Below are 26,445 nucleotides of genomic sequence, written 5' to 3' on the forward strand. Positions count from 1 at the left end.
CTTGTTGACTGCACAATGAAACATTTACATTGACTGGGCTTACTTTTGCCCTCGTCAACTTGAAACTGAACATCAAAGCTAATCAACATCAAGTTCAATACACTGACATACATACGTATAAACTTTATAGGATACTTCATACGCAGTTAAATTATAATATATTGGCGTAGTCAAAGTGGCCGAGAGGCTTTCGTAAAATTTGCGATTTAAAACTAAGTAACAAAAGGTTATAAAATAATTTATGCATTTTTTCATCTTCTTCATAGAAATCACAGCGAGAATTTTGTTGGTTTTTCTTTGGTTTTACATTTTGTTTACGCATAATACATGTTGCATCAATATTTATATTTAATTATATTTAGTGTTGATGCTTTCAGCAACATTGAGACATACAGACATTGAAACACATTTAACTTTACATATAAACGATACTGTTTTAACATTTAACGTTAATTGTATTGAATACTCTTTTCATTAGAACTTATATTCTAGTAAATATCGTTTGTGCAACAATTTTAAATAGTTTTCTTTTGTTGCTCTTCAATTGACAGATTTTTGTTTTAGTTTAAGAAAGAGCACCAGCTATGGGCAGCCTGAAAAGTCAGAGGAAAATACTTATTTTCGATATGTTTCATGTGTATGTGGAATATGGTTCCATTGAGTTTGTGATGAATACTGTCCCTTAGCTTGGTGTCAATATGGCTTTCAGGGAAATGCAATCGTAACCTTTAATTAAGCTATGAAACTTAAAAATGAATTGACTAGACTATAGTGAATCGTTAAATGTAAATCAAAGAATGTTGGAAATACATTTAATATGCTCATTCAATTCGTATACATGATTTAAACAATGCATAGTTTACAATTGCATTCCCCAACAACATAGAATAGTTATTTGTTCGTTTAACATTAAACATTAAATTCGATTTCTTTGCACACTTACCCATTTTTAGCTTACTCTACTGCAAACACACATAGGAACCTTACACACCTACACTCCTTTCCAAGGACCTTCCGTCCAACTTACAACCTATCGAATGCCTAACAGTTCTAACAACGCTCTTTGGTACCCATTTGAAGTGCATAACTTTGCTTTCGTACTTTAGTTTAGTGTGTGATATGGAAATTACATTTTTGTTGGTGCCCTGAAACGCTAACTGAGGAACATGTAAAGCTACAATAAATGCGAGATCATACATGGGTTAGGGAAAAGCTCCTTTTGCAGTCGAACTTCTGTAACTGAAAACTTTATAGAGTTAATAATTCAAAAATCAATGTTTTTATATTTCTAAATTCTGTTATATGGTTTTTAAACTATTTCTCTTAAAATGGAATATATTACTTTTTATGAAATGTATTTATCACACAATTATTTAAAGTATTTGGTTAGGTATTAAGATATTGAAAGATTTTTATAAGCTTTTAAATAAATTTAAAGAAAATTGGTATTTTATTTTCTTAAATATAAGATTTATATTCAAAATTTAGAAAATATGTTAGTCGTTTCTCTTATCATAAAAAAATATTTTCATCATTGTTTGTATATATGTAGGTTGTTTATGAGATTGCTGTTGCTTAAATAAATGGCGGGAATTCGCAGCTAAAGAAGTTCGACTGTATTGTAATTGTATACGGGCAGGCCCACTCAATCTAGAAGCTACATCCTTACCCTAACCATTACCTTACCCTTAACTTTACCGTTACCGTTACCTTTAGTGCTACCTCTAAGTCTCATCTAAGTGCCGGCGGTTTTGTACATATTTACACGGCTGCCTGCGCATCCTCTACGTGCTGACATCCTGCAGGTGTCCGGTCCTGGGACTGCTGCCCCCGCCACCCGTTCCCGAGCCCGATCCCGATAACAATCCCGACACGGATCCGTTCGTGCTGCTGCTAATGAGCACCATGCTGCGACTGTTGGGCAGGACGAACACCTCGGTGGTCAGCTGGCCAATGGGGCTCATGGACTGCGAGGTTTTGATGGGACTCCGGTTGGGCTCCAGCGTGGCCGTCCGGGGCTGCCAGTCCTGCGAGGAGTTCTCCGTGGAGGATTGGCCGGGCACCGAGGCCGTCTCGAGCGTTCCGGGTGCCGTCTGCGTGGAGCTCTGGCTCTCATTGGACAGCAGTCGAGTGGTGGTGGCGGCAGTGAAGCTAGCTGCAATGGTGGTCACCGAACGGCGCTTCTTCGGCTGCTGCGAGGAGGAGCTGGACGACCCGGAGGAGGAGGAGTAGGGCGTGGCTGTGGTGGTCACCGTCTCCGTCACATTGAAGCTCACGATGGTGTCCCTTTTCCGGAGAGTGGTGGTGGTGGAGCTGCTGCTTTCACCCCGCAGATTCTGCTGCTGCTTGTTGCTCAGATCCGATAGGCTGATGTTGTTCTTCAAAAGAATCTCCAGGTTCTCAATGGAGTCCTTTAACCCAATCTTCTCATCCCTGGCTATTTCGTCCTTGAGATCCGCCACCAGTGTCCTTGGTGGGGCAGTGGGCGTGGCCAGGGACTTGGTGGCCCCGCCACACTCGGAGCAACTGTCAGTGGTCGTGGGATTCGGGTTGGAGCTCGGATTTGGGTTGCCGCTTCGCAGGATGGCGGGCAGGGTGCCGATGGTGACCACACTGGAGCTGTTGGATATGCTGGGCGTAATGCCCGTGGAACTGCTTACAGTGGTGCCAAAGGAGGAGGATATATTATGCTGCCGGCAGAGGGACTTCCTCCGCTGTGCCGTCAAGTTCTGCATATTGGAGTTCATGTCGATGTCGGGCGAGGGCAGCAAATCGTCCTCCTGCTCCACGAGATCCTCCTTGGCCTGCTCCTGCTGCTTCTCCATTTCGGGATCCTTAGCCAGAGTCAAGGTCTTGGGTGGCTCTATATCGGCCTTGGCCAAGTCCTCCTTGACCTCGATGGGCTTCTTGCCCTTGAGAAAGTAGGTGATCATGGAACCCTTGCCCTTCACATCCACGCTGCCGCGACAGGTGAGCTCGAAGCCACGCCCCTCTAGAATCTGCTGCATCTCCTGCGTCACCTGGACAGGTGAAAAGGATGAAAAAAGGGCGAGAAGAGAGCAAGCGATAACATAAATTCCGACTGACAAGTTCAATGGCTGCAGCCGAGGGCAGAAGCAGCTGGCTCAGCTTTTATTTATTCACCCGCTCACCCGTGGCTACATATTTCATGATAACACCCAGGACCCTGCTCCCTAGCTCCTCGCTCCGCCAATCCCCCCGAGCGTCACCAGCTTAATAATTTATTTCCTTTGCAAATTTTTTTCTCGCCTTTGCTTCGTTTTATTGACAGCATTGAAGCAAAGCAAATAAAATCAAATGCTCATTTTTATCTGTGTTTGTATCTGTATTCGTAACCATTATTGTGTGCGTTAGGGTGACTCATGATTATACGCAAACTAAAATAATATAAGAAAGTCAACATAATTTACTTTGTGTAACATTCCAAAAACTAAAACTATAATTATATTATTATAATAAAGTTAAAATAAATTAAAAGGCAATATTTAACAATTTATGTCAGTTTAATCATGGCTTTTTTTTAGAATGTAAGGAAACATAATGTACCATATAAATCAATTTTTAAAAATAAAAAAAAGAGCCATAATGTACTAAATATTTGAATTTGTTGCTTTAATGTTTGCCAAAGCTTGTTAAATGGGACTTACTGGTCCACCCCAATCCTTAAGTACCTTTTTTCGTGTTTGTGTATATATCTGCTTTAACGGCGCCTTTTTTTTCGGAATGTCTGAGTGGGGGAAAAAGTTTTCGTTGACACTAAAAACTTTTGCAGTGAAGTGGTCAGCCCAGGTAGCCATTGATTAGGTGGGCGTGGCTGTGCCCCCGCAACCGCTCAGCCCTTCCCAAAAACTTTTGCAACAGGAATTTCTCAGCTTTCGCAAAAAGTGCAAAACATAAGATGGTAAAAGTGGGACAGTATAAAAACCACCTGAACGCCCGCGATTAGGCGATGATTTAATCAAGACTCACCTGGATGTGATCGACCAGACCTGTGGAGTCCATTCGCGAAGCCACGTTGACGGCATTGCCCCAGATGTCGTATTGAGGCTTGCAGGCCCCAATAACGCCAGCCACCACAGGACCAATATTAATACCTACAAATGCGGAAACAGTAAATAAATATAGTAAAACTAGGAAAACAGGCTAAGCACTTGCATTAAATATAAACGTGACTTTCGACGCGTTTCGTATAAATAAATAAGTAAGACACGGAAAACTTTGTAAGGCAAATCCTGACATCAACCGTCAGCATAATAACTGATTTCACTACAAATATGTTGAAGCCTTGCAACTTACAAATTGTTATACATAAATATTCGTAAGAGGTTACAATATTAACATAAATGGAAAAAAAGGTTGTATTACTAGTTTTTAGATAATAAAGTAAAATCATTAAGTTACTGATAAATCCTGAAAATTTGATTCAGAATAGTTTGTAATCAAAATAGTTCCCTATGAAGACCATGGTTGTCTGATAATTTGTCCTCTGTAGCTGTAGCTGGAAGGAAGTCGAAGTTTAAGTTTCTCACCTATTCGCATCCGAAAGTTGTTGAAGGAGTGCATGTTGACCTCCTCGATCTTGTCAAACAGCTGAAGGGCGTAGTCGGCCATGGCGGTCACGTGGCTAAAGTTGACCCGGTCGCAGGTGCTCGCCGTAAGTCCGGATGCCGCCATGTAAGTGGCGCCCGTGCTCTTGATTTTCTCGATGCAGCTGCCGGAGGATATAAGAGGGTGGCCGGATGTGGACCAGCCCGCAAAAGTGGTTAGAAACGTTTAGGCCAGGATGGTGAAGCGCCACGGAACTCACCGGAAGCGCTCCTCGCTGAGCAGCTCGTCGAAGTCGGCGATAATCTCGTTGAGCAGTCGCAGGCACTCCACGCCCTCGTTGTTACCCTCCAGTTCCACGTAGAACTCGGAGAAGTTGGGAATGCTGGCAAACAAAATGCACACCGAGTCGCATTGCTCGTGGTACAGGTCCTGCAATAAAGCCAATCGAAAATTCAATTAGATTATGGCTGTGCACTGAAGTGCAAGTTTTGTTACAAATTTAAGTTTGTCCAAAAATTAACGGAAAATTCAATGTGGCTTGTAGCTTATGTCTCTAAAAATCTGCGTTTAAATCTTAGTTTGTAATTTCAGGTCGATTTTTTTCTAATTTTTATGATGTTACCCCTTTCTTAATTTCCTAAAAATGGGCTTTGGCAAAAAGTGACAAAAGCCTGCAGTTTTGAGTTCATAACTTTTCTTACAGACATCCGATTCTAAAGTGGTATATCTTTAAAGACTTGTGGCTTAAGTCTCTAAAAATCTGCATTTAAATCTTAGTTTTTAATATCAGGTCGATTTTTTGTAATTTTGATGATGTTACCCCTTTCATAATTTCCTAAAAATAGGCTTTAAGCATTTGCTCAGTGTGGTACTGTTTGCCAGGCTCAAGTTGAGCTCATTGGCTTTTGTCCTGCTGCCAGAGTGGGTCCTCGTTGGCCATCAAATGCGGCTACTAAGCTTGTTGAATTTGCATTTAGTGCGGAAGGCTGCCACGCTGACTGGTTCCCGAAACTACATATATAAACCGCTCTGATTTTCCACCTTGCGGCAAGTGCAGTGAAATGGTTTCAGGCCGCATACACGTGGTCACATCACAGTTTTCCAACCGCCAGCCCCTCTTCCCTGCACCGACGTCCTTTGACCAATCTGAATCCTTCGCCGCCACTTTGCCTCCGTTTCTTCCTCTTCGACTCCCCAACATTTGGCGCAGATTTCACAGCCTCAAAGTTTTTTAATATGTTGAACAGTTTGCCTGCATGCCTCATGAATATATGGTCACTAGATGCCGAGTTCCGCAAATATAGTTGCGCTCAGCATAATAGCTTTATTAGCTTGTTGTTATTTACAAATTTTGCTAAACAATTATAATAAGTTAAATTTAAGTTACTAAATCTAATTTTTAATGGTATTCCTAATTAAACATTTTTCTCACAACTCGATAAAATAAACTTATTAAGGTATTTCCGTTTTTAGGAATTTGGCAAAAATAATATCTTTTTTGAGAGCTAAGCTGGGCTAACTACTGTCTTTCTTGGCAAAATTTAATATTTTTTTTTTGGGGTAACATTATTTACCGAAATGGTACAAATATTTTGCTTCAAATGCCAATCGACTACAAATTTGGCATTCCATCCTGTTTGTACCTGTTTTTGAAAATTTCTTGCTACTATGACAATTGTTTTTGAATCTGTTAAAACGCCATTTTGTTGATATAAAGTGGTGTGATGATTTTCTACATTTAGTGCCATCATGTTGAGCAGGGGTGTATTTAGTAGTATTTGCTGGTGTATTTGTATACTCACGTCAAGGTGCTTTTCGCGGCTCAGAAAATGCTCGGCTACGTGAACGGGCAGAATGTTTTCGAGCAGTTTACGGTTATAAGCCTGCAGGTGCTCCATATCCTCCTTTTCCTCTGCGAAATAAACGAAAACGAAAAAATAACAGCGGCGGAAACCCAGAAAGAGGGCAAAAAAATAAGCGTGAAATTGAAATATCAGTTTATCAGTTTACCGGAGCGGAAAGTAAAAGCGCAAAAACAGAAAGCACAAAACTCAAAACACATTGCCATTTTCCCGAAATGGAAAAGCTGGGCAAATGCTGTGAAAATGCTGGCAGTGCGTCGGTGTGAGTGAGTGGAAGTGCAATTGTGCACTAATACTAATGAAGTGGCTTATGTGCCGAAAGTTTTCCCAATCCCTCTGTCGCTCTGCCCCAGAGGGTATCATTTCAAATCACTGACAGTGTGTCAAACGGAAAAAGAGACATCATGAAGGGAATGGGCCACAGCTTTGCAACTCTCGAATTTTAATCAGAATAATTTTGAGGGGCTGCTGTTGGCTGTATGGGAAATTTTCTAAACACGCTTGAAGTTATTTAACAAAGTTGTTGGAAATAGGTATTATGCTCATATCTATGTATAGCAACTTTTTAAAGTTTTGTTGCAAAAACAGGACGTTAAAAATATTATACATAAAATAAATGTTGATGAGGTAATAAAGCTCTAAAAATGATTTTAAATGTAAAGCTTTAATCCTTTTTTGGATGACAAATAACTACATAAGAACAGCCTGCTTGGCACTAAGACCCTTATAATGCATAAAATGGTTTTATTGGAAGATTTAATTGAATAAAAAGCTCTTAAAAATCAAAGTTTGTACTGATGTTAATTAATATTAGAGCAGAACCAATAAAAAAGAAGCCTAACCTAGCTAAAAACTATTCTCGATATTCTCTTTGCCCGTTAAAAGTTCAAAACTTTGGCTTGTCGGCACTGAAGCCCTTTGTCTACTTAATTTCCTGTGCTCACGTTCCACGCCAACCATAATTAAACTTGTCTCACCCGTGGCCTGTAGCTTCCAAATAAAGTCCAGGCGGTAAGTGGCCTCCGTCTGGTGGCTGTGGAAAATCAGCGCCAGCATGAATGCAAAAAGGAAGATGGAATCAATTATGTAGCGCAGCAGGGCTTCCTCGTTCCTATTCCAATGGCCGGACGGTGACAAAAAGGTGCAATCGTTCCGAAATGGCGACAATGACGAAGTTATTCCGGTCCATTAAAGTGTAATACGGCGGCAACAAGAGGAGAAAACGAACAAGAGAAGTTACTGCAGCGGCTGATAAATGAATCCATGAATCCGGCTGGATTCCGAGTTGGTGCTAAATACAATTTTAATGCAGTTTGCGGCTGCCGTAAATGCAATTCAGCTGGTCCCGACCCTCTGAACCAAACTGAAATTGCATTACGCCATAATTCGTTTTCATTCAGAGATAGCGCAGCTGCCTCGCTGAATGCGAAATGCGGGATGTTGTCAGTTGGCTGTTGGATGCTATACTTACGCCAGTTCCTGGCTTATTTCCCTGCTGCGCGAGTACAAGTAGGAGGAGCAGGCCATGTAGCTGCCGGAGGCCAGCAGGAGCAGCAGGAGCTTCAGCAGGATGCGCAGCACTTGGTAGGTGGCACAGCTCATCATCGAGAGAAGAGTGAGCAGCAGAAAGGTCTGTGGAAAGGGAGGCGGCGGGGAAACGAATCAAGGAATTATATATTCAAAACCCGCCCACATAGCAACAAAATGCAGAACAATTGATGTTCTCTTTTGCCAAGGGGCCAATATTTGCTAAAAATGCTGACATCTAAAGTTTATCCTATTCAAAATATTAAAGCTTTTGCCAGACGTAAGAAGCTTAAATATTTAGCTATTTTAATAAAGACTTAACGTTACATTTTCTTTTAAAAGTGGTTTTAAAAGTTTATTTTTATATTAAGAAATATAAGATTGATTTTAAAATGTTACTTTGATACTTAAAATAATAGAGTTGAAATAATAATTTTTTCTATAAATAAATATAATATATATATATTATAAACCTACAAGCCAATACCATTTTTTAAATGGCAAAGAAAATTTAGTACTTTTATAGATTGAAATGGGAAAAATAATATAACAAATGTTTTTTTATATATTTTAATCTGGTCCACGGAACACCCAAATTTAAACGAATTACTTCATTCGTTCATTCGCGTGTTTTTTCTCAGTGCACTCACTCACATTGTAGGCCAGATAGAAGTCACAATCGGGGTCCTCGGGGGCATACATCTCCGCGCCGAACTCGGTGGCATTCAGACTCACGTTCGCGCTTACATCCAGCCAGAAGCGCTTCCTCTGGAGCAACTCCAGCTGACGGGCCGATTCCTGGAACTATGGCGAGAATGGCTAATTAGCTGGCCGGCCATGAAATTCGCATTAGACAAGTTTAACGATCTGCGGCAGATTTTAACGAGCCTCCAACAGGTCCTGGCCCCTGCGAGAGTTGGGCATTAAGCGTGGCCCAAAATGAATACGAATGACTCTTAAAGTGCCATTAAACGCGGCCCGAAACAAACACAAAAGTGTCAGTGAAATGTCAAAGAACTCTTAGCCCGAGACTTGCTGCAGACAAAAGCCACGGGCCTTGGGGCAGGTAACAAGTTGCCCATAAAGCCACCTCCCACTTCATCATGTGAGCCGGGATCTGGGGTCGCTACTCGTTGGTCTTGGCCAATGCCGAACTTTAATGGAAAAACTTTTGTTTTGAGGCGCCCCAAACGAAACAACATCGGAGAACGCAACAAGCGCGCCCCCGATTTTGTTTGGACTACAAAACGTAAATTTTATTTTTATTCCTTTTAAGAGGTTGCCTGCCTCTAGTCGCAAACTTTTTTCCCGAACTCACACAAATGCACAGCAAAAGAAGGTTAAAACACAAGTCGGAAAAACTTGACTTAGTCGAGATGGTTGGGATGCCCCACAAAAGAACGGGGCGAAAGTGGCCCCAAGGCAGTTTAGATTCATTTTATATTTCGGCATAAGAACACTAGAGATGGAAATAATCCGAGAACTCTTGTCTATGGAAGCGTAATGATAGACCATTCTGTTTGAGCATTTGTTGCGCATACGCAGCGTATGTCGCATTAAAGTCAACGAAATATCGTGTGTGTGAAAGCGGAAACAACTTTTTTGACATAAATTGAAAGCAAAAAATTATTTGACAAATATTTGAGTATTTGATACAATCTAGGGGAAAAGAAAACCAAATGGCGATTTAATCTTGAATTTATCATGTTGTTATTAAGCATTTTTGACGCCAATTGCTCGTATTTGACCGCAAAATTGTGATCCAGCAATAAAAAGGTTACAAAATATTGTTATTGTTTCATTTGCATGACGCCTTGTATTATGTAGTACAACAAATTTAACCCAGCAAAAAATGTTTAAAGCAATACCAACACAGTTTAAATATTTAAAGAAATTATATCAATTAATTGCCGCACAAAAAGTGAATCGCAATTATATTAAATGTGCCACGTTCAAGCATTTGCTTGCCCTTTTTGAACTTCACTCAAATATTTATAGCATATTTAAGGGCCGGCCAATTAACACAGACAGCGATTACCCCGCCTATTAAAGTATATATTTTATATATACTCACCATGGCCAGCAGGGTGGTGAGGACAATCAGGGCGACGCTGGCGAAGGCGAAAAATTGCGATATCCTGCGATTGCTATGAATGCGCAATGAGAAGCGTTTGATGTCCGACGGCAGCTAAAAAGTTTGGCATTCCACGGGATGAAAAATGCAGATTGTCAACCCACCTCCTCCCCCAGAACTCTTTGTGTGCTCACCTGAAAGTTGATTTTGTGACATGCCACCAGAAATACCAGGAACCCGAGCAGAAGCAGAGCGCCCGTGGACAAGGCCAAAGTCAGCAGGGAGCTGCAATGGAAGAGCGGGCTGCCAATTTAAATGGGTGGCAACTTTTTCGGCACAACACGTATACGCAGTGGTGGATGCAAAAGAGTTCAGGAGCCAGCGGGCATATCAGCGCCTCGCTTGGACGCCCCAAAAACACCAGCAGGAATGGTGGTTTCCAGCTCATCCATTCAGGTTCCCATTCCCGTTCCCATTCCCATTCCCATTGCCAATCCCCACCAAACTCACCTCCGGAACACCACCAGCCGCATTATGCTGGTGCCGAGCAAAACCAACAGACTGCAGTAGAAGTAAACACATAACATGCGATCCGGTTCGCTGGCGTACTGCAAAACAGAGTGGTAAAAGCACGGCTTAGATATACATTATGTATATTTGTTCGCTGGGCGACGGTAACAATAGCCCCGGAAACAAATATTCGGTCCTTGTTTTTACTTTAACCATTGTGGAATATAAGCCAAGAAATGTAAATAACTTTTAATGTTTGCACAATAGTAAATTTTAAAGCTCTAATGGGTAAGGTTAGGAAAAAGTATAAGCTAATTTAGAGTTAGCGTGTATAAAGGCATTTTATAGTTAGGTTTTAAGCCTATCATAACTTTATCGATAACGATTTTAATATGTTGATTCTAAAAATGCTTACTTATAATCAAAATTGCAATAATTAATACTATATTATATTTCGTATATAGTTTTTTTAGTGTACCTAAATCAATGTATTTGTTTACTAAGCAATCTAAAAATGTATGATTGAAAACTTTGGTAGGAACCATAAAAGAGAAAAATCTTTTATCAAAAGCCTAGTTCAAAAGGTATAGTTTTTTTAAAATTATGAACCGCCTTATTGTGTATTAAGTAATGTTTTACCTTTCTCTCCAGCACATTGTCCTTGAAGCAGAGTAGCAGGGACTGACAGTGTTCGGCCCTCAAATGATCAATGCTGCGGGCATCGATGGCGCGCATTAGATACTCGTTCACCTCGTCCTCAGGATCCTTGGCACTCTCCGAACTGTCGCCAAAGCCAAATCTGCAGTTAAATAAAATGTAAACAATGTTAATAAAATTAGCTAAGCAACAATGTAAATTAAGCATTAAAAACATACTTGGAAGTGTGCTTCTGGGCAGTTCCATGGCCCATCATGCGTAGCTCCTTGGATATATTGCCATTAACCTGCAGTCGATTCCGTGACTTTTTATGCTAAAAATAAGAATGCATTCCACGATTCGAACATAATATAAATTAAAATATATAAAAGCAAACTCACAGGCCTGTAAATATCACCCGGCACTATTAGATACGTTTCAATCTGATGATCCTTGAGATACGAATTGCGTTCGTTTCCCTTGCCGACCTCCACTTCGTAATCGCCATCCAGACACTTTAGAGTCTCCTTGGTTATGTGAACGCGTCTGGGAATGTCATAAAAAAAAAAATGTATAAAGGACACATCCTAATGATTATCTTTATCAGCTAAGTGGTTTTTTCTCGTGTGGTTGGACGGAAAATGCAGTTAGCCACAGGAAACACTCACATTACATGCCACACACAAGCTGCAAACCCATTTTCCACGCCCACATTTAAAGCGTCCGCCCTTTACCCATCCGCCTGGATTTTCCTGCCTTGCTAAATAGTTTTTAATGCTGTTCTTGGCTGCAGAAGCGGAAAAATCCGCAACAGATGCTCCTGGGTCCTTTGGCTGCCAAGTAACTGCCTGCTGTTGATTCTATTGATAATTACACGACGCTTTGTTATGGATTGCTGCAGTCCAAATTCCCCAAAGCCACTTCCTTCTGCTGCTAACGAACTTTTTACATGCCACACTGGCCCAACTCTCGGCAGAAATTGCAGCTTATCAGGCATCCAGGTAAGGCAATGGCTATGGCTATGGCTATGGCTATGGCCAACCCAATGCAGCCACCCACTGCAGCTATTTGCTTTTAATTTCACCCGGGACACGGCTAACAAACGAGCTGCCGTCGCCCAACTGACCCAAATAAACTCAACAGTTACTTAAACTTCCACCCGAAGTCGCAGCGTGAATATTCACAAAAAACTAACACAGAAGGAAAGGGCTCGTTGCGAGTACTTCGACCCTTTGTTATCTATTATTTTGGGACACTTTAACGGCTTCGTCTACAAGTTGGTAAGTGGGTAAAAGTGTACTCTCAAACGGGCCATAAAACATTCTTAGAAACCGAAACCTGCAAATTTGGTAGCTCGGGTATTTGATGCGGTTAACAGCATACCGATACATTTTAAAATGCTGCTGATCACTGATGATGAACATTTTTTTAACAATTAATTAATTTTGTTTTAGTCCTTATAAATAAAACAAAACATAGAAACATACAGTATTTCTTTTTAATCAATTAAATTCTTTTTAAACATCTTTGATCTCAATAAAATTCCGAAAACAATTATATGATACATGAATTTAGCACGTCTCTAAAAGTCCGGAAAAATAATAAAAACTTCCTCTAATATCTCTTACTGTTTTTAACCTACTAAATAGATTATAATTTATATAAAACTATCTCCTTTTTATTTTCTTTTAGCCTGATACACCGTTGCCAACCTGATTCTTTGAAGCCAGGGTATGCGGGCAGAAACAAATTGCTGAAGTGTTGAAGTAAGTGCAGCTGAATCAACAGCAACAAAATATTGTTGAGGGGGCTCTTATCAGTGGAGGGCCAAACAGAGTGTCGTGGGCGTGGGCGTGGTGCAAGTTGTGGGCCATAATCGATTGGGCAGGCTGCTTAAGGGGTATTAAAGGGGAGAAAGGCAAGGACTCGTAAGTTACCAATAACTTGACGCCTTCAGCAAGCCAAAGGCCACAAGACGCATGCAAAATGCTGTGTGTGCATGGCAATTACAACGATTAAGCCAACAATTGGCGAAGGCACACCCTCGTGTCGAAGGACACAGGCCGAAGGACGAAGGACATCCGCAGAGCGGCGACACTTTTGGACTTTCAAGTGCCGTTATGGGTGGTGCTTCGCACAATACAACTTCCGGCCCAACACAACAAGTTGGCTTTAATTGTCGCCACTGCTTTTATTGGCCAGAATTTCGATGGTCGAGGATATTACGAGAAACATTCCCTCTTTCACTGCCATTATTCACAGCTGTCGCCAGAAGTGGCTCAAACTGACCGAAACGGGATTTTCAATGGATTGAATTGGATTTGCCGGCAAAATGAAATAGAATTTGGCCAGGGAATGGCAGCAAATTGAATTGGATTTCCCCAACCAGTCCAACCCACAAAATGCCCAAAACAATGGATACTTTTGAAGTGTCAACCGACGACAGCCACAGACGGCAGATCAATTAATTTCAGCTGGAAAATTAGAGATTAACCACAGAAAGCACACTCACCCGGGTATCCCGCCGCTCTCCATGTGGTTAGCCAGCGTCACGTCGTTGGACCAAACGTCAAACTGCCACTTGACCAGGCCCAAAACGCCGCAGTGCACCCGACCTGTGTGGATGCCCACTCGCATATTCACATTCACGGCCATAACCTCGCGGACCAGCCTGCAAAATGGGAAGGAAGCGGGTAACAAAGAGGCACTGCAGTAGTGTACACTTAACGTCTTTATTAAATTGTACTCTTATTTCACATGTCAATATTGTCTCAAAGACAAAATGAAATTAAATGACTTAGATTCTGCACTAATTGCGAATTATAAAAAATAAATACTGGAAGCCTACTTTACTATTAAATAAACACTTAAATATGATTGCCAATATTTCAGTATATATAGTGCTATTTATGCAAATATACCACAGCTACTGTTACTATTTATTAAATATTATACAACTGGGATATTGGAATACAAGGACAATGTAATATCGTATCCCATCTCGTTTTTTTCGCTGTGCAGCCACAACAAAGCCACAAAACAGCAGTTTCCCTTTGTGTTTCTGTTTGCAGATACGGATACTCACGCTATGGCGTCAATCATATCGAGTCCCATTTCGACGGCACAATGGGCGTGATCCGGACGGGGTTCTGGCAGCCCGGAGACGCAGTAGTAACAATCGCCCAGCAGCTTAATGCGTAGACAATGATGCTCCGCAGCCAATCGATCAAAGCTGCAATGGAAATGGAGAAGTGAAAAAGCGGAAAAGTGGAAACGAAGAGATTGAAAAATGGACAGAAAAATCGCCACAAAAGGCTTAAGTATGAAATTCAGAAGGAGAAAGCCATCATCTCTCAACTGGGTTCATTTTAAGGAAATAAAGCTTTACACAAAAGAAAGTATGGATTTCAAAGGGTTACCTTTTCTAATAACGAGTGACCCAATTAAAATTTACCAAATTTGGGCAAGACAACAGTCTTCAATTAATTAATATTTGTTTTATTAAATTACATTTCCTTTAAAAGGTTACACAATTAAGTTGTTAATTTTTCTTATACCAGCAGAACCAATTAAAAGTATTCCTGTAAGTTAATATTTTCAAGCGGGTAAAATAAAAGGCATTTTTCTATACAAATTCTTACATTTCATTCTATCTTCATCGATAAAAGGAACTTGTTACTGGAGCCTAAGCTCGTTTACGAAAAGGTCAGCAGCTTTATTTGTTTGCCCCGAGGTCAGTTTCCCCTCGTTCAGTTGTAGCAATTAATACAGCCACAGGCTCTGTCTGGGTTTCAGTTTCATGAATAAGACATGGACCCAGACAGATGGACGTGCACTGGGAAAAATTGCATAATCAGAAAATCATTTACGGAAAGTTAAGTTAAAGTAAAGATACAGTAATTTAATTGAGTAATTACTCAGTTATGTTTCTTTCTCGCTTTATCAGTACTTGTAAAGCTTTGTGATTTTAATAACAAATACTATTGTAAAAATTACTAAGTTACGCAATTGAACCTTGCCAAAACTGTTAAAGGCCTATTACGACTATAAATGAAAAATAAGTAGTGGTTCCGCTTTTTTCAGAGTGCATGAATTGTTTGCCATTAATTATGGCCACAACTTCTGTCCCATTCAGGGGGCACTACCAATACCCATCCGAATACTCACCGGGCAAAAAGCTCGTTCAGCAGGCGTACCAATTCCTCGGCGGTGCACTGATCCGAGAGGCTGGTGAAACCACAGATGTCTGCAAAAAGGATGCTGGAAAATGGGGAAAGGGAAATGTGAGTCGAGGGCTTGAGGTGTAGGAAAAGCCATACACAGTGAAAAAAATGAACATAAGACCGTTTTCCAGGGACAAGACTTAGACCGATAAGCCCATGTCTTCTAACATATCTCCGATGTATGATATTTCTTTCAGTGCAGCAGCAAAGATGCATTTCATCAATGCGGTTGGCTTTTGCTGAAACGTTAAATTTTTGAGGTTTAAATTTCCTTAAACTTTGTTCAGCAAACAAGAACAAAGTTGTGTACTATCATTTATGTTATGAGTTATTTTCTCACAGAAATAGTACATGAAGAACGCCCCCTTTTTATTGAAGCAGCTGCCCCCACAGGAATTTTTAATATATTCATTGTTATCTTCCTTATTACTTCAAAACTCGGTTGACTTGCGGCTTCTGAAATATTATTTCCCCTTTAAGCTGAATTATGTGTCGGTTATTTATTCTCGTAAATCTAACGATGTTAAATCCTTTTTTCGTGGCGCTTAGCCTATACAACACGGTCATGTGTTGACAGAGCCACATTAACTGCTTCTTTTTGGCTGATTTTACGACTCGTAACTGAGAAGGGCTTAGGCGGCTCAGCGCGTAATTTAATACAAAATGGACGAGGAAAAGTTTGGAATGGTAAACATAAAGCAAAGTAACAATGGAAGCTGGTTACGAAAGTTGAAAAGGGAAATACCCTTTTACAATATTTATTCGATGTTGACATATATTCTTAGAATTCGCATTCAATAATTTTTAAACCACGATCCACTTAAAAACATAAAGGGACATTATGGTCCCTTAAATAAACTATCTTTAAGATTCGGCTGTTTAAGTTATAGACAATACTGTATTTAAAAAGTCTTTTCGAATTTGTCGTAATATTTTTGGGAGAAGACGAAGCTGTCGCAAAGAATTATATTTAAATTTCTACTTGGAATTTTTAAGGACTGACACGTCTAAGGTATCTTTATCTTTATCTCCCCAACTGTATTTCATTTTTCCCCCTTGACAACTTTGAACAGAAATCCCAGCAACTTTTAAGAGGAAGCGAACAAAATGCGACAAACAGAGGACATTTTTGGCTCAAACAGGTGCGCCTCAAAGTATGCTTTATTATGCTTGGTTGCCTGCCGTGTGTGTGCGTGTGTCGTTTGTCTTCCGTGTGTGTGTGTGTGTGATTTTGTATCTGTGTACGTGGCGTTGTGCATTTGGTTAAGCTCCTTTTTGGCTTTGCATACAAATTCATTGCTCGCGTTACACGCTCAGTCATTCAGAGACTCTCAGGCGAGCAATTTATTGACTTTGCATGCAAATAAATTCCCCACCCACCGCAACTCACCTGACGTTCTCGTGCCGCTGGATGTATATCTTATGGAACTGTGTGTCACGTGGCTGGCCCGCAATGTCGTCCTTCATCTCCATGGCCACATGACGCGGCAGCACCGACAGCAACAAGCGTTCCTGCAACAAATGGATCTGCTTTAATACCCACATCCAGTACAGTAACCCGATATACGATTCGCAGTTAAATCTGTATTGGGATCAGCCTGCATTAATTAACTTAACGATTGCTTACTCTATAAATAGGTCCTGCAAAATCGCTTTTACATTTATGGTATTTCAGTTTTTGACTTTCCCATGCTTGATAATGGATTTTGATGATTTCAGATTTCATAATATATATTTGAAAGGAAATTTCTCAAATACCGCAAGTTGTAATAAGAGCGCTTAAAGTTCCCTGCAGTTGTGCTTCTATATCTCTCTACATTTAGCTCTCTACTATATTTGCTTGTTGAATTCAAGATAAAAGGCACCCAAATTCAAAGAAGTGAATCAGTACCCCGCTGCTACGCATTCACATTCCGTTTGATGCAAACAATTTCAGACAAAATCACTCGCTTTTCATTTGTTTGCCATTTGCCGCTTTTCTCGATGGCCTTTTCATGTTGTACTCCCACATACCAATAAGACACCTGCTGATTTTTCATTGTCTACAACTATGAAGGAGTTTCTCCAGTTAGGACCATTGCCATCAGTTGAATCTACCAAGTTAGCTTAATTTCTAGGTATTTATTTTAAGAACAATACAGTTTTATTAGCTCTCCGAACTTGTGAAATTTTCAACAAAATATATGATCTTTGTTTATACATTATAGGAACCACTTAAATTGGAAAAAAGTGGTTTGGTTGCAAAATGCAATCCAAAGGCCTTACTTAAGTAGAAATCAAAATATTTAAACTTTGACCAAGATTTTCTAAAAACTGGGATGTGATAAAAAATTTAAGGTTAGTAAACTGCAGATTAAATCTCTTCATCATTAGCTTTTAGTCCTGGTTTTTTTTTATTGTTTCCACAAAAATGTAATAACCTTTTTTTTTTCTAAAAAGCGCAACCTTTTCCACTCACCTGTTGTTGGTTCTCCCGCTGTGTCCTCAGCCTGGCCTCGATGCACTGTCGCGTCTCGATGAACGCCTTCCTCTGCGCCTTTTCCTTGGGCCAGTGGGTGTAGACGCCGGTTAGGTTGGCCAGGAGCAGGGCCACCAAAGTGCAGAGCAGCTGCGGACGGATATGGAAATGGAGATTGAGGCATTAATGATATTACCAGCCATAAATACGGGGAAAACAACACTTGGGAAGTTGGGTGGAAGAGGAGCAGTAGCAAGAGCAGTAGCACCCTCCACATTCTCAATTTCATTCAATTTGGCGGCAATATAATTTCATTTCATTTATGTCTTCTCCCAGACCCTTGGACACGTGCCACTCTTAGCTGCTGTTTTTCTCCCTGATTTCCCCATTTTCCTTTCATGCCAAGGAGGCAATTAAAGCTAGATGGCCGCCCACTCCGCTCCTTTGTTATACAGTATTTCAATTTTATTATTCGCTTAATCAATTTGCATTTGTGGCTCAGTAAAAGTGCCAAACCTGTTGATAGATTGTTTATGCTTCATTTGCAATGTAAACAATAACAGCTTTTTTTTCAATCCGAATTAAAGTTGAACAAAGTATGCTTTCAAATATGTTCTTTTAATTTAAGAATATTAAAATATATAAATAAATTATGTACATTGGTTAACAGGTTTTAATAATATATCATTTATTCTTAGATCAGCTTTCAGATTTTATTACAATTTCCCAGCTTAGAAGATTTTAAAAGATTTAAAAACCGGCATAACGTAATATAGAAATGTAACTCAAGTTTGTTATTTTTAACGCCCTGAGTCTGGATAGTTTTCGCCTGTCTAATCAATTTATGAAAGATTTTTGTGTAATTCAAATAAAGGAAACGCTCAATAACATTGAGGCAAGCAATTGAATTGGATATCAATCAGGTACAAGCTCATACAAACCACAGTAATTAACCAAAATCGAAGTCCACACGTGTATCGTGTGTACCACTCACCTCGTCCCACTGGAGCACCTCGGCCACATCATTTTGCTGTCTGGCGGCGAACCTCAGGCAGGTGTACAGATGGACGACGCTCAGGAGGATGCCTCCGATCAGGGCCTCCCTGAGGCGGAGGGGCAGCATCGTGTAGGTCATGTAGATGAGAACGATGCAGCAGGCACTGCCGTTGAAGGACTTGCTGCCGGAGGAAATCGGACACGAGAAGAGCGATTAGTACAGTGGCGCGCAGATGCGGCTGTTTGCTTAGCATGACTCCAAGTTCTCGCAATTAGCGAGTCGTGAAAGATTAATTATGCCGGGAGTCCAAGCAACAGCTGCCGTGCACTGGAAAAAACTTGGGTACACCAAAATTAAAGTGATTTTTTATGTTTCCTTTAACTAAGTTATCTTTAAGACTATTTAAGGTTTGATTTAAAATTGATAATCGATTCGTGGTTGAATAGATTACCAGCTTTGATTTTTACTTTGCTTTTTGTGGCGTCGAAATCAGGGTAACTTGTAAACCAACCTGGGCTGCATGGCATAGCTGACGGCCACTTCGATGGCCAGGAAGGTGCCCAAAATAACGTAGGACACGAGGACCAGGAAGATCTCGTTCATGGCCGGCTTAGAGAGAATGCACAGCAGGACTGCAGGCAAACACAAAGAGATTAGGGTCCGAAGTCAGGCGAAACCCGGTTATGAGCAACTCACATGCGTATACAATCCCGCAGATTAGCATGACAATGAGGAAGACCAGCACGGACTCGTCCACCTGCAGCAGGAGCAGGGTCAGCAGGTGGCCATAGCCCAGAGGAGTGTCCAAATTATCGGTGGCAGGTCCTGCGCTTGACGATGTGTTTAACACTTCATCACGTTCCGCCTGTGAAATTTGATTGTTTTCGCGGACAGGCGGCGTATACGTAATGCGTTTGCTCCGCCCTTCATCATCACCATCATCGTTAGCGTCATCGGCACGTGAAACTGTGTACACATCATCGGGGGCCGTGTCAACAATCAGCTGAGTTCCTACCCCCTTAACCAACTCCGTATCCTGCAGACTCCGCTTCTCCCGTATCCTGTATCTGCAATAATATCCGAAATATCATTTCACTCGGATCTCAATTTATGAAAATGTCTGTTTTGTGTTTGCCCAACTATCCGTCTTGCCGGTATTTATGGCCAGCATAAATATTTGTGGCAAAATAAATCTAAATGCAAATGGAGATGGCAGGCGAAATGAATACGAGGAGTCAGTTATTGATAACTCGTACGAGCTATTGATTAAAGCATTGTCTTGGTGATTTTGGAAGAGATGTTCTTCAATCGGTTATTGTGTTGTTTAAGTCATTTTTTTTTTTTGTGCTCTCCAATTTGTTGACATATAATTGAGTTAAAATGGCATAAACAAAACACAGAATGCCGATTTTTTTTATTTTTTGGACAACTTATTGAGCACCGAAATTCACTTCTATATTCCTTCCAGCAATTTTTGCTAAAATGCACATTTTAATTTTTTTATGAAAAGCGAATAGAAAGCTTAAGTTAAATTCGTTTGAACTTAATTATTTTCCTTTTTTTGAAAATTAATTACAATAACAAAGCACAGAATGCCAATTTATGTTATTTTTCTGAAAACTTATTGGGCACCGAAATTCACTTAAATATGTCTCCTAGCAATCTGTGATTTGTATATTAATTTAATTGCATTAAAATCTAAAAGTAAAATTCGATTGAGTTTAAATACGTTTCTATTATTTTTTTACCATTGAATTAAAGGTTGGACATTACTTGTTTTAAGGTTTATGCCAGTTACCTAAAATTACAATTGAAGTAAAATTTAAGTCGCCATTTCGTACATGATTAAAGCCTTGTCATGGATTCTTTTCGATCAATTGTGGCCTTTGCTTTTGCTAAAAATACTTTTCTTTGGCTTAACTTGTTCCAGCCCCTGCAGCCTGCTTTAAATTCAATTTGAGCCTACTTTGTACACACTTTTATGGGCACAGCTCTATTCGGGCAGCCTAAAGTTGTTTGATTGAATTTCAGGGGAGCGCTCAGAGTAAAACCTCAAATGCGAGCTGTGCAAAATATGAATCGCCTTTCGGCAAAAACACATTGTCGGTGGGAGTGACCTGTCAAAACTGGCCCTTTCCTCCACATCTATATAGCTCCCCTTCACATTCAGCTACAGTGACCTTAAGTTTGCTGTTTTATAGCCAAACGAGGATATTTTATTGAAATTTTTAACTCTGTTTAAAAAATTACAATGAAATAAACTTTTAAAGATTAATTCTAAGAGGGTTGGTGCAAAAATAAAATAGTTTATACTGATATATTTTACGTTTTAAGCACCTGAGTAATTTTTATTAAACAAATAAAATATAAATACATAATTGTTTCGCCCTTGATATTTTTATTTAAAAATAGGTTTATCCACAATTTAATATTATACTTTTACCTTTTTACTTATAATCATGCCTTTACTTATTTTAATTTATTAAATGATATTGTTCTTTTTGTGGGATATGTCCATTGACATGAATATGGGATAGAGGTTCATGGGATACAAATATTTATTTAGCTACATTTTAGAACCAATGGTTGGCATCCCTGCTCACCTGGTGCGATGTTGTTGGTGTGACTTGTGCTTGTAGCGGTGCTTGTGGAGCCGTCGATAATGTTTGCGCTTCTGCCGGCGCCATTGCCTCCCCGTTTGCCCATTATCGCCCTCTTCAAAATCGGCGAGGTCATGGTTAGGGGCGGATTTCGAATCAGAGCCCCCCACCCCTTTGGCCACCCAACTGGGATTTGAATCGAGGCCCATGGCCGGAATGAAGCTCCTCCCATGGGCAATTTGACCCGCTGATGCCGGTGGCTTCATTGTGGTGGTCGTCAAGTTGCCACCGGTCGCATTTGCCTCCAGTCCGATATCGCTGATTTCCAGCAGCAGGGAGGTGCTGCGCTGCAGCTGCAGCGTGGTAAAGACCAAATGCGTGCAGGACAGGGCCAGAATCAGGACTAACAGGAGCGCCAGAATGTGCGTCGTATTGCTCTGGTTCATACGCAGAAAATACCGCTGATACAGCATTTCCACCTGGTTGAAAATGGAGACGGGGAATGAGCACACTGAGAGAATGATTTTTTTCAAGATTTTTCAACTAAATACAGACGATTTTTTTTTTAACAATTTAATATTTAAAAAGTTTAACGTTTTAAAGAGTACAAATTAAGAAATATGCTATTAAATAAATAAATAAATAAACAAATTAAAATAACTTATAAATGATGGTTATGTCCTAAGAAGAGCACTAATAGTATTACCCTTTTTAAATTTAAGGAATTAATTCGCATTTAGAAAATATCAAAAACTAATTTTTTTTTAAAAAGGTTTAATAAATTCCAAAAAAAAAAATAAATAAAATTAAGTTATTCAATTAAGTCATCATTTGGGTTCCATAATTTTTGAAGTGCAGTAATAAGTACTTTTAAAAATCGTTTTGCCAAGTGCTGGAAAAAAAGTTGAGCAAACCGAGCAGCAAAGCCGGAGAAAAAGTTTCAAAGAACGATGGTGGCAAAGGAGGAATTGGAACTTGTTGGGCAAAGGATTTCACGCTTAGCTTGCAACGTAAGTAGCTTACCTGGAGATTCTTGAACTGGTGCGTGGAGCAGAGGCGCAGGATGATGCGGTTCAAACGGAACCAGAAGGAAATGCTGGGGCTCACATTGCCATTGCCAGCTCCGGATCCTCCGCCGCCCGGACTCGGATTGTTGGCCTCCACATTGCCGGCATCCCCTGAAAGCAGATACATTCAATTGCGGCAGAGTTTTCCATCCCAGACCCATGAATATGCCCCTACACAATGCCAAATTAATTAATACCTCAGCCAGAAATTTATCCCAACTTAAGCTGTAACTGAAATTCATCTGCAATTAGCCCTGAAAACAATTGGGAATTGCAAACAGAATTTGTAAGTTCAATTACAGCTGTTGCAGTTTCACGTTTGAGCAACCATACAAATGGAGAAACGCTTTGGAATAGATTAAAATTATGGAAATCGTAGTTACAAATCCAAAACAGCATGAAATTGGAAAGTTTTGGTATTCGCAGGAGGGCATTGATTGTAAATCGACATTGACATGTGTGAATGAGCAGGTAAATGCAATTTTATTCTTCAATGAAATAATTCTGTGCAGAAAAATTATCTTTGACATATGACTTTTAAGTTAATAGCTGTTCATTCATGTTTAAAATATAATTTGCCAGTCCAATTAAATAGCCATCTGAGTAATCTGTGATGTAAATAACTACATAAGCATGTTTAATTCATAAACTTTTGTAAAATGCCTTACTAAAGGGATGAATATTTAAAGCCTGGGCTTAAAAACGATTAGCATTAAATAAGGATACAAATCAGTGATTTGTGATGTGTTATTTTAATTTTTTATTATGAATGAATAATATACATGTTTACGTTTCTAATAAACTTAACATTCAGTTCATTCTCATCTAATGACCCGTCAACTATTTAAAGTTTTTTTTTAACTTGATGAACACATCATATGTATTTTTTTGGGCGACAAAACGTAACGAAGTAAGTCAAGACACCTCTTCACCCACATAAACATATTTCCTGAGCCATTGTGTCATCGAGTACAATTCATTCGCTTAACGTGTTATACACATTTTCGATTTGCCAGCCATTGTGTGTGGCACATCATCGTCAATGCTCCTGACATTTTTCTCCCTGTGAATGGAGACCTTGATTTCAAATGCAGCACACAAAGCCATAAAATATTTTATTGTAGAATGGAGAACGTCAGCCAAATCGGCATATTAAAATCATTCAACTGTCCCGCGCTCTGACCACAATGCAAAAAAAAACAACAACCATAAAACACGGAGAGGAGGAATGGAATGGAATGGATCTCGGGGTATGTTTTTGTATGCATCAATAAATAAATGCCAAACGTGATTATGTAAATTTCCACAGAAATCTACGCAGCTTGCTCCATACAGATGTCTATCGAAGCCAAGGAAAACCAAAGTCTGGCTCGGCTCTTTCACGGAAAACACAAACTAAAATAAATCTGGGTGGTGGTCTGATGGATGCTGGGGCGATGAAATGGGTGGGTGTGGGGACCAAGGCAACCTTGAAGGGGGAAAAAGGCGATATGTGAGTGAAATGCCAATGACGAGGAAACGTGAGACGAGAAAAAGGAGACGAGACTGCGAAATAGCCTCGTCAAATTCAATATGACAATGACAATCAACTTGTGACATTTTGAGCGGTGTGGTTGGGGAAAGTGTGGGGGCTTTCTCTCACAAAGGAAGACATGTGAGCATGTTGGCATTTTTATTGACCCTCAGTAGCCCCGTTAGCAGCGGTAAGCGCTTTCCTATTACCCAAGATTTTTCCCACATTTTTCAATTTTTCTTACCTGGCTGCAACAGCTGGGTCTCGTCACGTTGGTAGATCATGGGACTGTGGCAGGTGGAGCTGGAGTTGGTGGAGTCCATGGATTCGTCTATATTGCAGCGCGTAATCCCAGCCTTATGGGGTTAAATGAGCGAAATTATATAATTATTAGCGCTGCCAGGCATGAAATTTCATTCATTTCATATTTTAATTATGCGATAGCCACAAGCCAACTCTATTATTTGTATCTAGACAAATAAACTTTTAAATTGGTGTTTATTGCACAAGTTTAAAACACTTTAGTGATGTGTATAATTAAACCAATAAAACTGCATTATTGCACTAAAATTAAAAAAAAAAAAAGGAAAATGTCAATTAAATGCTTATTACAAATACTTAATTATAGGATTGCGAAAAACATTTCTCGCCTAGCTATCTTGTTACAAGGGATTTTTATATAACTTTTTTGTGGTAGTTACCTATTACCCTTTTCAACTGATCAACTGAATTTTTTAAATTTAAGACTAATTTAAATTTAATATGTTTGCATTTCTGTATTTACATAAAAAATTCATATGGCTCTTGTAAGTATGCTATGATTTTTTGCGTGGCCCGCAAACAATTGAACTAAACGTTTTACCCACTCATGCACACCCGCACCCACACTATCACATCGTCACACACACACACACAAACAGGGGAAAGTGTGTTTGGTTCCCCGCGGCGTTTTTAACCAAATTGCCGCCCATTTGAATGCCAGAAATGTTTTTTTTTCCTCGCTCCTCTCACTTTTTTTTGCCTTTTCAATTTGCTAAACTTTGTCAATTGACTCTTGACAACGAACGCAAATAGAAATACTCTCGCACACACACGTGTGCAGTTACTAAGTGGCCCCCTGTGCATGTCAGCTTAGCCATGCATGTGTGGGTGCTTGCCTGCGAGTGTGAGAGTGTATGCGTTTTTCAGGACATGACTTGTTAGTTGGCATTAAACACGGTTGTATAGAGTAACGTTTCATAAAAACTATAGAGAGGAAACATATATAAAACTTAAAAACTCGTTTGATAGTAAAAGCTTACATTCATTACGTTTCCATGGAAGTACATATATAAAACGAACATCACATTGCAACTAGTTTATTCACCACTATAAAAACGTATTCTAATTAAATTGCACTTTTATTTTATACATTTTTCTACAACTAAGCTTCTTCTGGATAACGGTATAGCAAAAATACAATAACTTAAAAGGAAAAACAAGTAACTAAAAAGTTAATAAAATATATTTTAGTTTGTTATCAGTAATTAAATATTAAATAAAACACAAATATGTTGAGCATATTTGTAAAGTTCTCATGTTGCCGGTGGACTTTTCCCTCAAGCACAATTTCGGCATCGATTTCGATAAAACAATAAATTTAATTAAAGCAAAGTATTCTGACATGCTGTCGGCTTGCTGATTGTGCCAGATTGTTTGACTTTAAATAAATTTCCCAGGGCGAAGTAAAATGTTTGTTGTCCCTTCCCCATTTCCCATTAGCAACTTCAGTAATCAATGAAATTTATTTAAATTTAGCTCCGCCCGGCTTATTTGCGGCACAATTGAATTAAATATTTAAGTCCCACAACAGGTGGAGTTGAGATGGGTACATGTAGATGTGGATGGGCAGCCTGCCATCGACGTTCCGTCCATTAGACGGGCAAATTAATTGATGCCAGAGCCCCCTCGAACTCACCGCAATTAAGCTGCTGCTAACCATGGCCTTGCCTCCCTTGGCACTCGTATTGAAATGTTCGATCACCTCCCAGTTGGACTTCTTGGGCGTCGACGGCTGGGTCTGCGTCTGCGGTGAGCCCGCTCCCGAGGAGACTCCTCCTCCCTTTCCGTCCTGGCCGGGCACATGCAGCTCCATGGAGGCCTGCTGGCTGCCCCCACTTCCCGCCTGTCGCAGGGAGGCCGAGCGGCTGAAGAACTTTCTGTGCTTGCTCTCCTGCAAAATTAAATGATGAAAGTGTAAGTACACTAATGGAAAGAACATCTCCAATTATGAATATCCCTGTTTATCAATAATTCTGAAGAACATATTGGTAGCGCACCATTTCAAAACCCTACTTTAAATCACATCAGCGCAAGCTTTATTTTGTAATTACTTTATATTAAAATATATCAAAAGCTTATTTTTAATTC

At 39.9% G+C, this 26,445-nt stretch overlaps 1 protein-coding gene across 2 annotated transcripts in view; it reads right to left on the reverse strand.

The window, feature by feature from the left end:
* Positions 1–66: 66 nt before the first annotated feature.
* The window catches only part of LOC108146678 (adenylate cyclase type 5), a 39,857-nt gene continuing 13,478 nt past the window's right edge, over positions 67–26,445 (reverse strand). For both annotated transcript variants that reach the window (XM_017272731.2, XM_017272730.2), the window contains 26 exons: positions 25,994–26,248; positions 24,281–24,392; positions 22,480–22,634; positions 21,460–21,935; positions 19,553–19,923; positions 19,368–19,488; positions 18,854–19,037; positions 17,860–18,009; positions 16,792–16,913; positions 15,346–15,438; positions 14,264–14,410; positions 13,691–13,849; positions 11,580–11,724; positions 11,418–11,512; positions 11,182–11,341; positions 10,543–10,640; positions 10,227–10,317; positions 10,033–10,146; positions 8,613–8,762; positions 7,903–8,063; positions 7,409–7,542; positions 6,372–6,481; positions 4,829–4,998; positions 4,551–4,732; positions 3,991–4,115; positions 67–3,020 (listed from right to left, as the gene is read on the reverse strand). In XM_017272731.2, the coding sequence (XP_017128220.1) occupies positions 1,785–3,020; positions 3,991–4,115; positions 4,551–4,732; positions 4,829–4,998; positions 6,372–6,481; positions 7,409–7,542; positions 7,903–8,063; positions 8,613–8,762; positions 10,033–10,146; positions 10,227–10,317; positions 10,543–10,640; positions 11,182–11,341; positions 11,418–11,512; positions 11,580–11,724; positions 13,691–13,849; positions 14,264–14,410; positions 15,346–15,438; positions 16,792–16,913; positions 17,860–18,009; positions 18,854–19,037; positions 19,368–19,488; positions 19,553–19,923; positions 21,460–21,935; positions 22,480–22,634; positions 24,281–24,392; positions 25,994–26,248 (5,316 nt within the window). In that variant the 3' untranslated portion in view covers positions 67–1,784. The remainder of the gene's footprint in view (positions 3,021–3,990; positions 4,116–4,550; positions 4,733–4,828; positions 4,999–6,371; positions 6,482–7,408; positions 7,543–7,902; positions 8,064–8,612; positions 8,763–10,032; positions 10,147–10,226; positions 10,318–10,542; positions 10,641–11,181; positions 11,342–11,417; positions 11,513–11,579; positions 11,725–13,690; positions 13,850–14,263; positions 14,411–15,345; positions 15,439–16,791; positions 16,914–17,859; positions 18,010–18,853; positions 19,038–19,367; positions 19,489–19,552; positions 19,924–21,459; positions 21,936–22,479; positions 22,635–24,280; positions 24,393–25,993; positions 26,249–26,445) is intronic.

This window comes from Drosophila elegans, unplaced genomic scaffold, assembly GCF_018152505.1.
Source record: "Drosophila elegans isolate 14027-0461.03 unplaced genomic scaffold, ASM1815250v1 contig_208, whole genome shotgun sequence".
NCBI lineage: Eukaryota > Metazoa > Arthropoda > Insecta > Diptera > Drosophilidae > Drosophila > Drosophila elegans.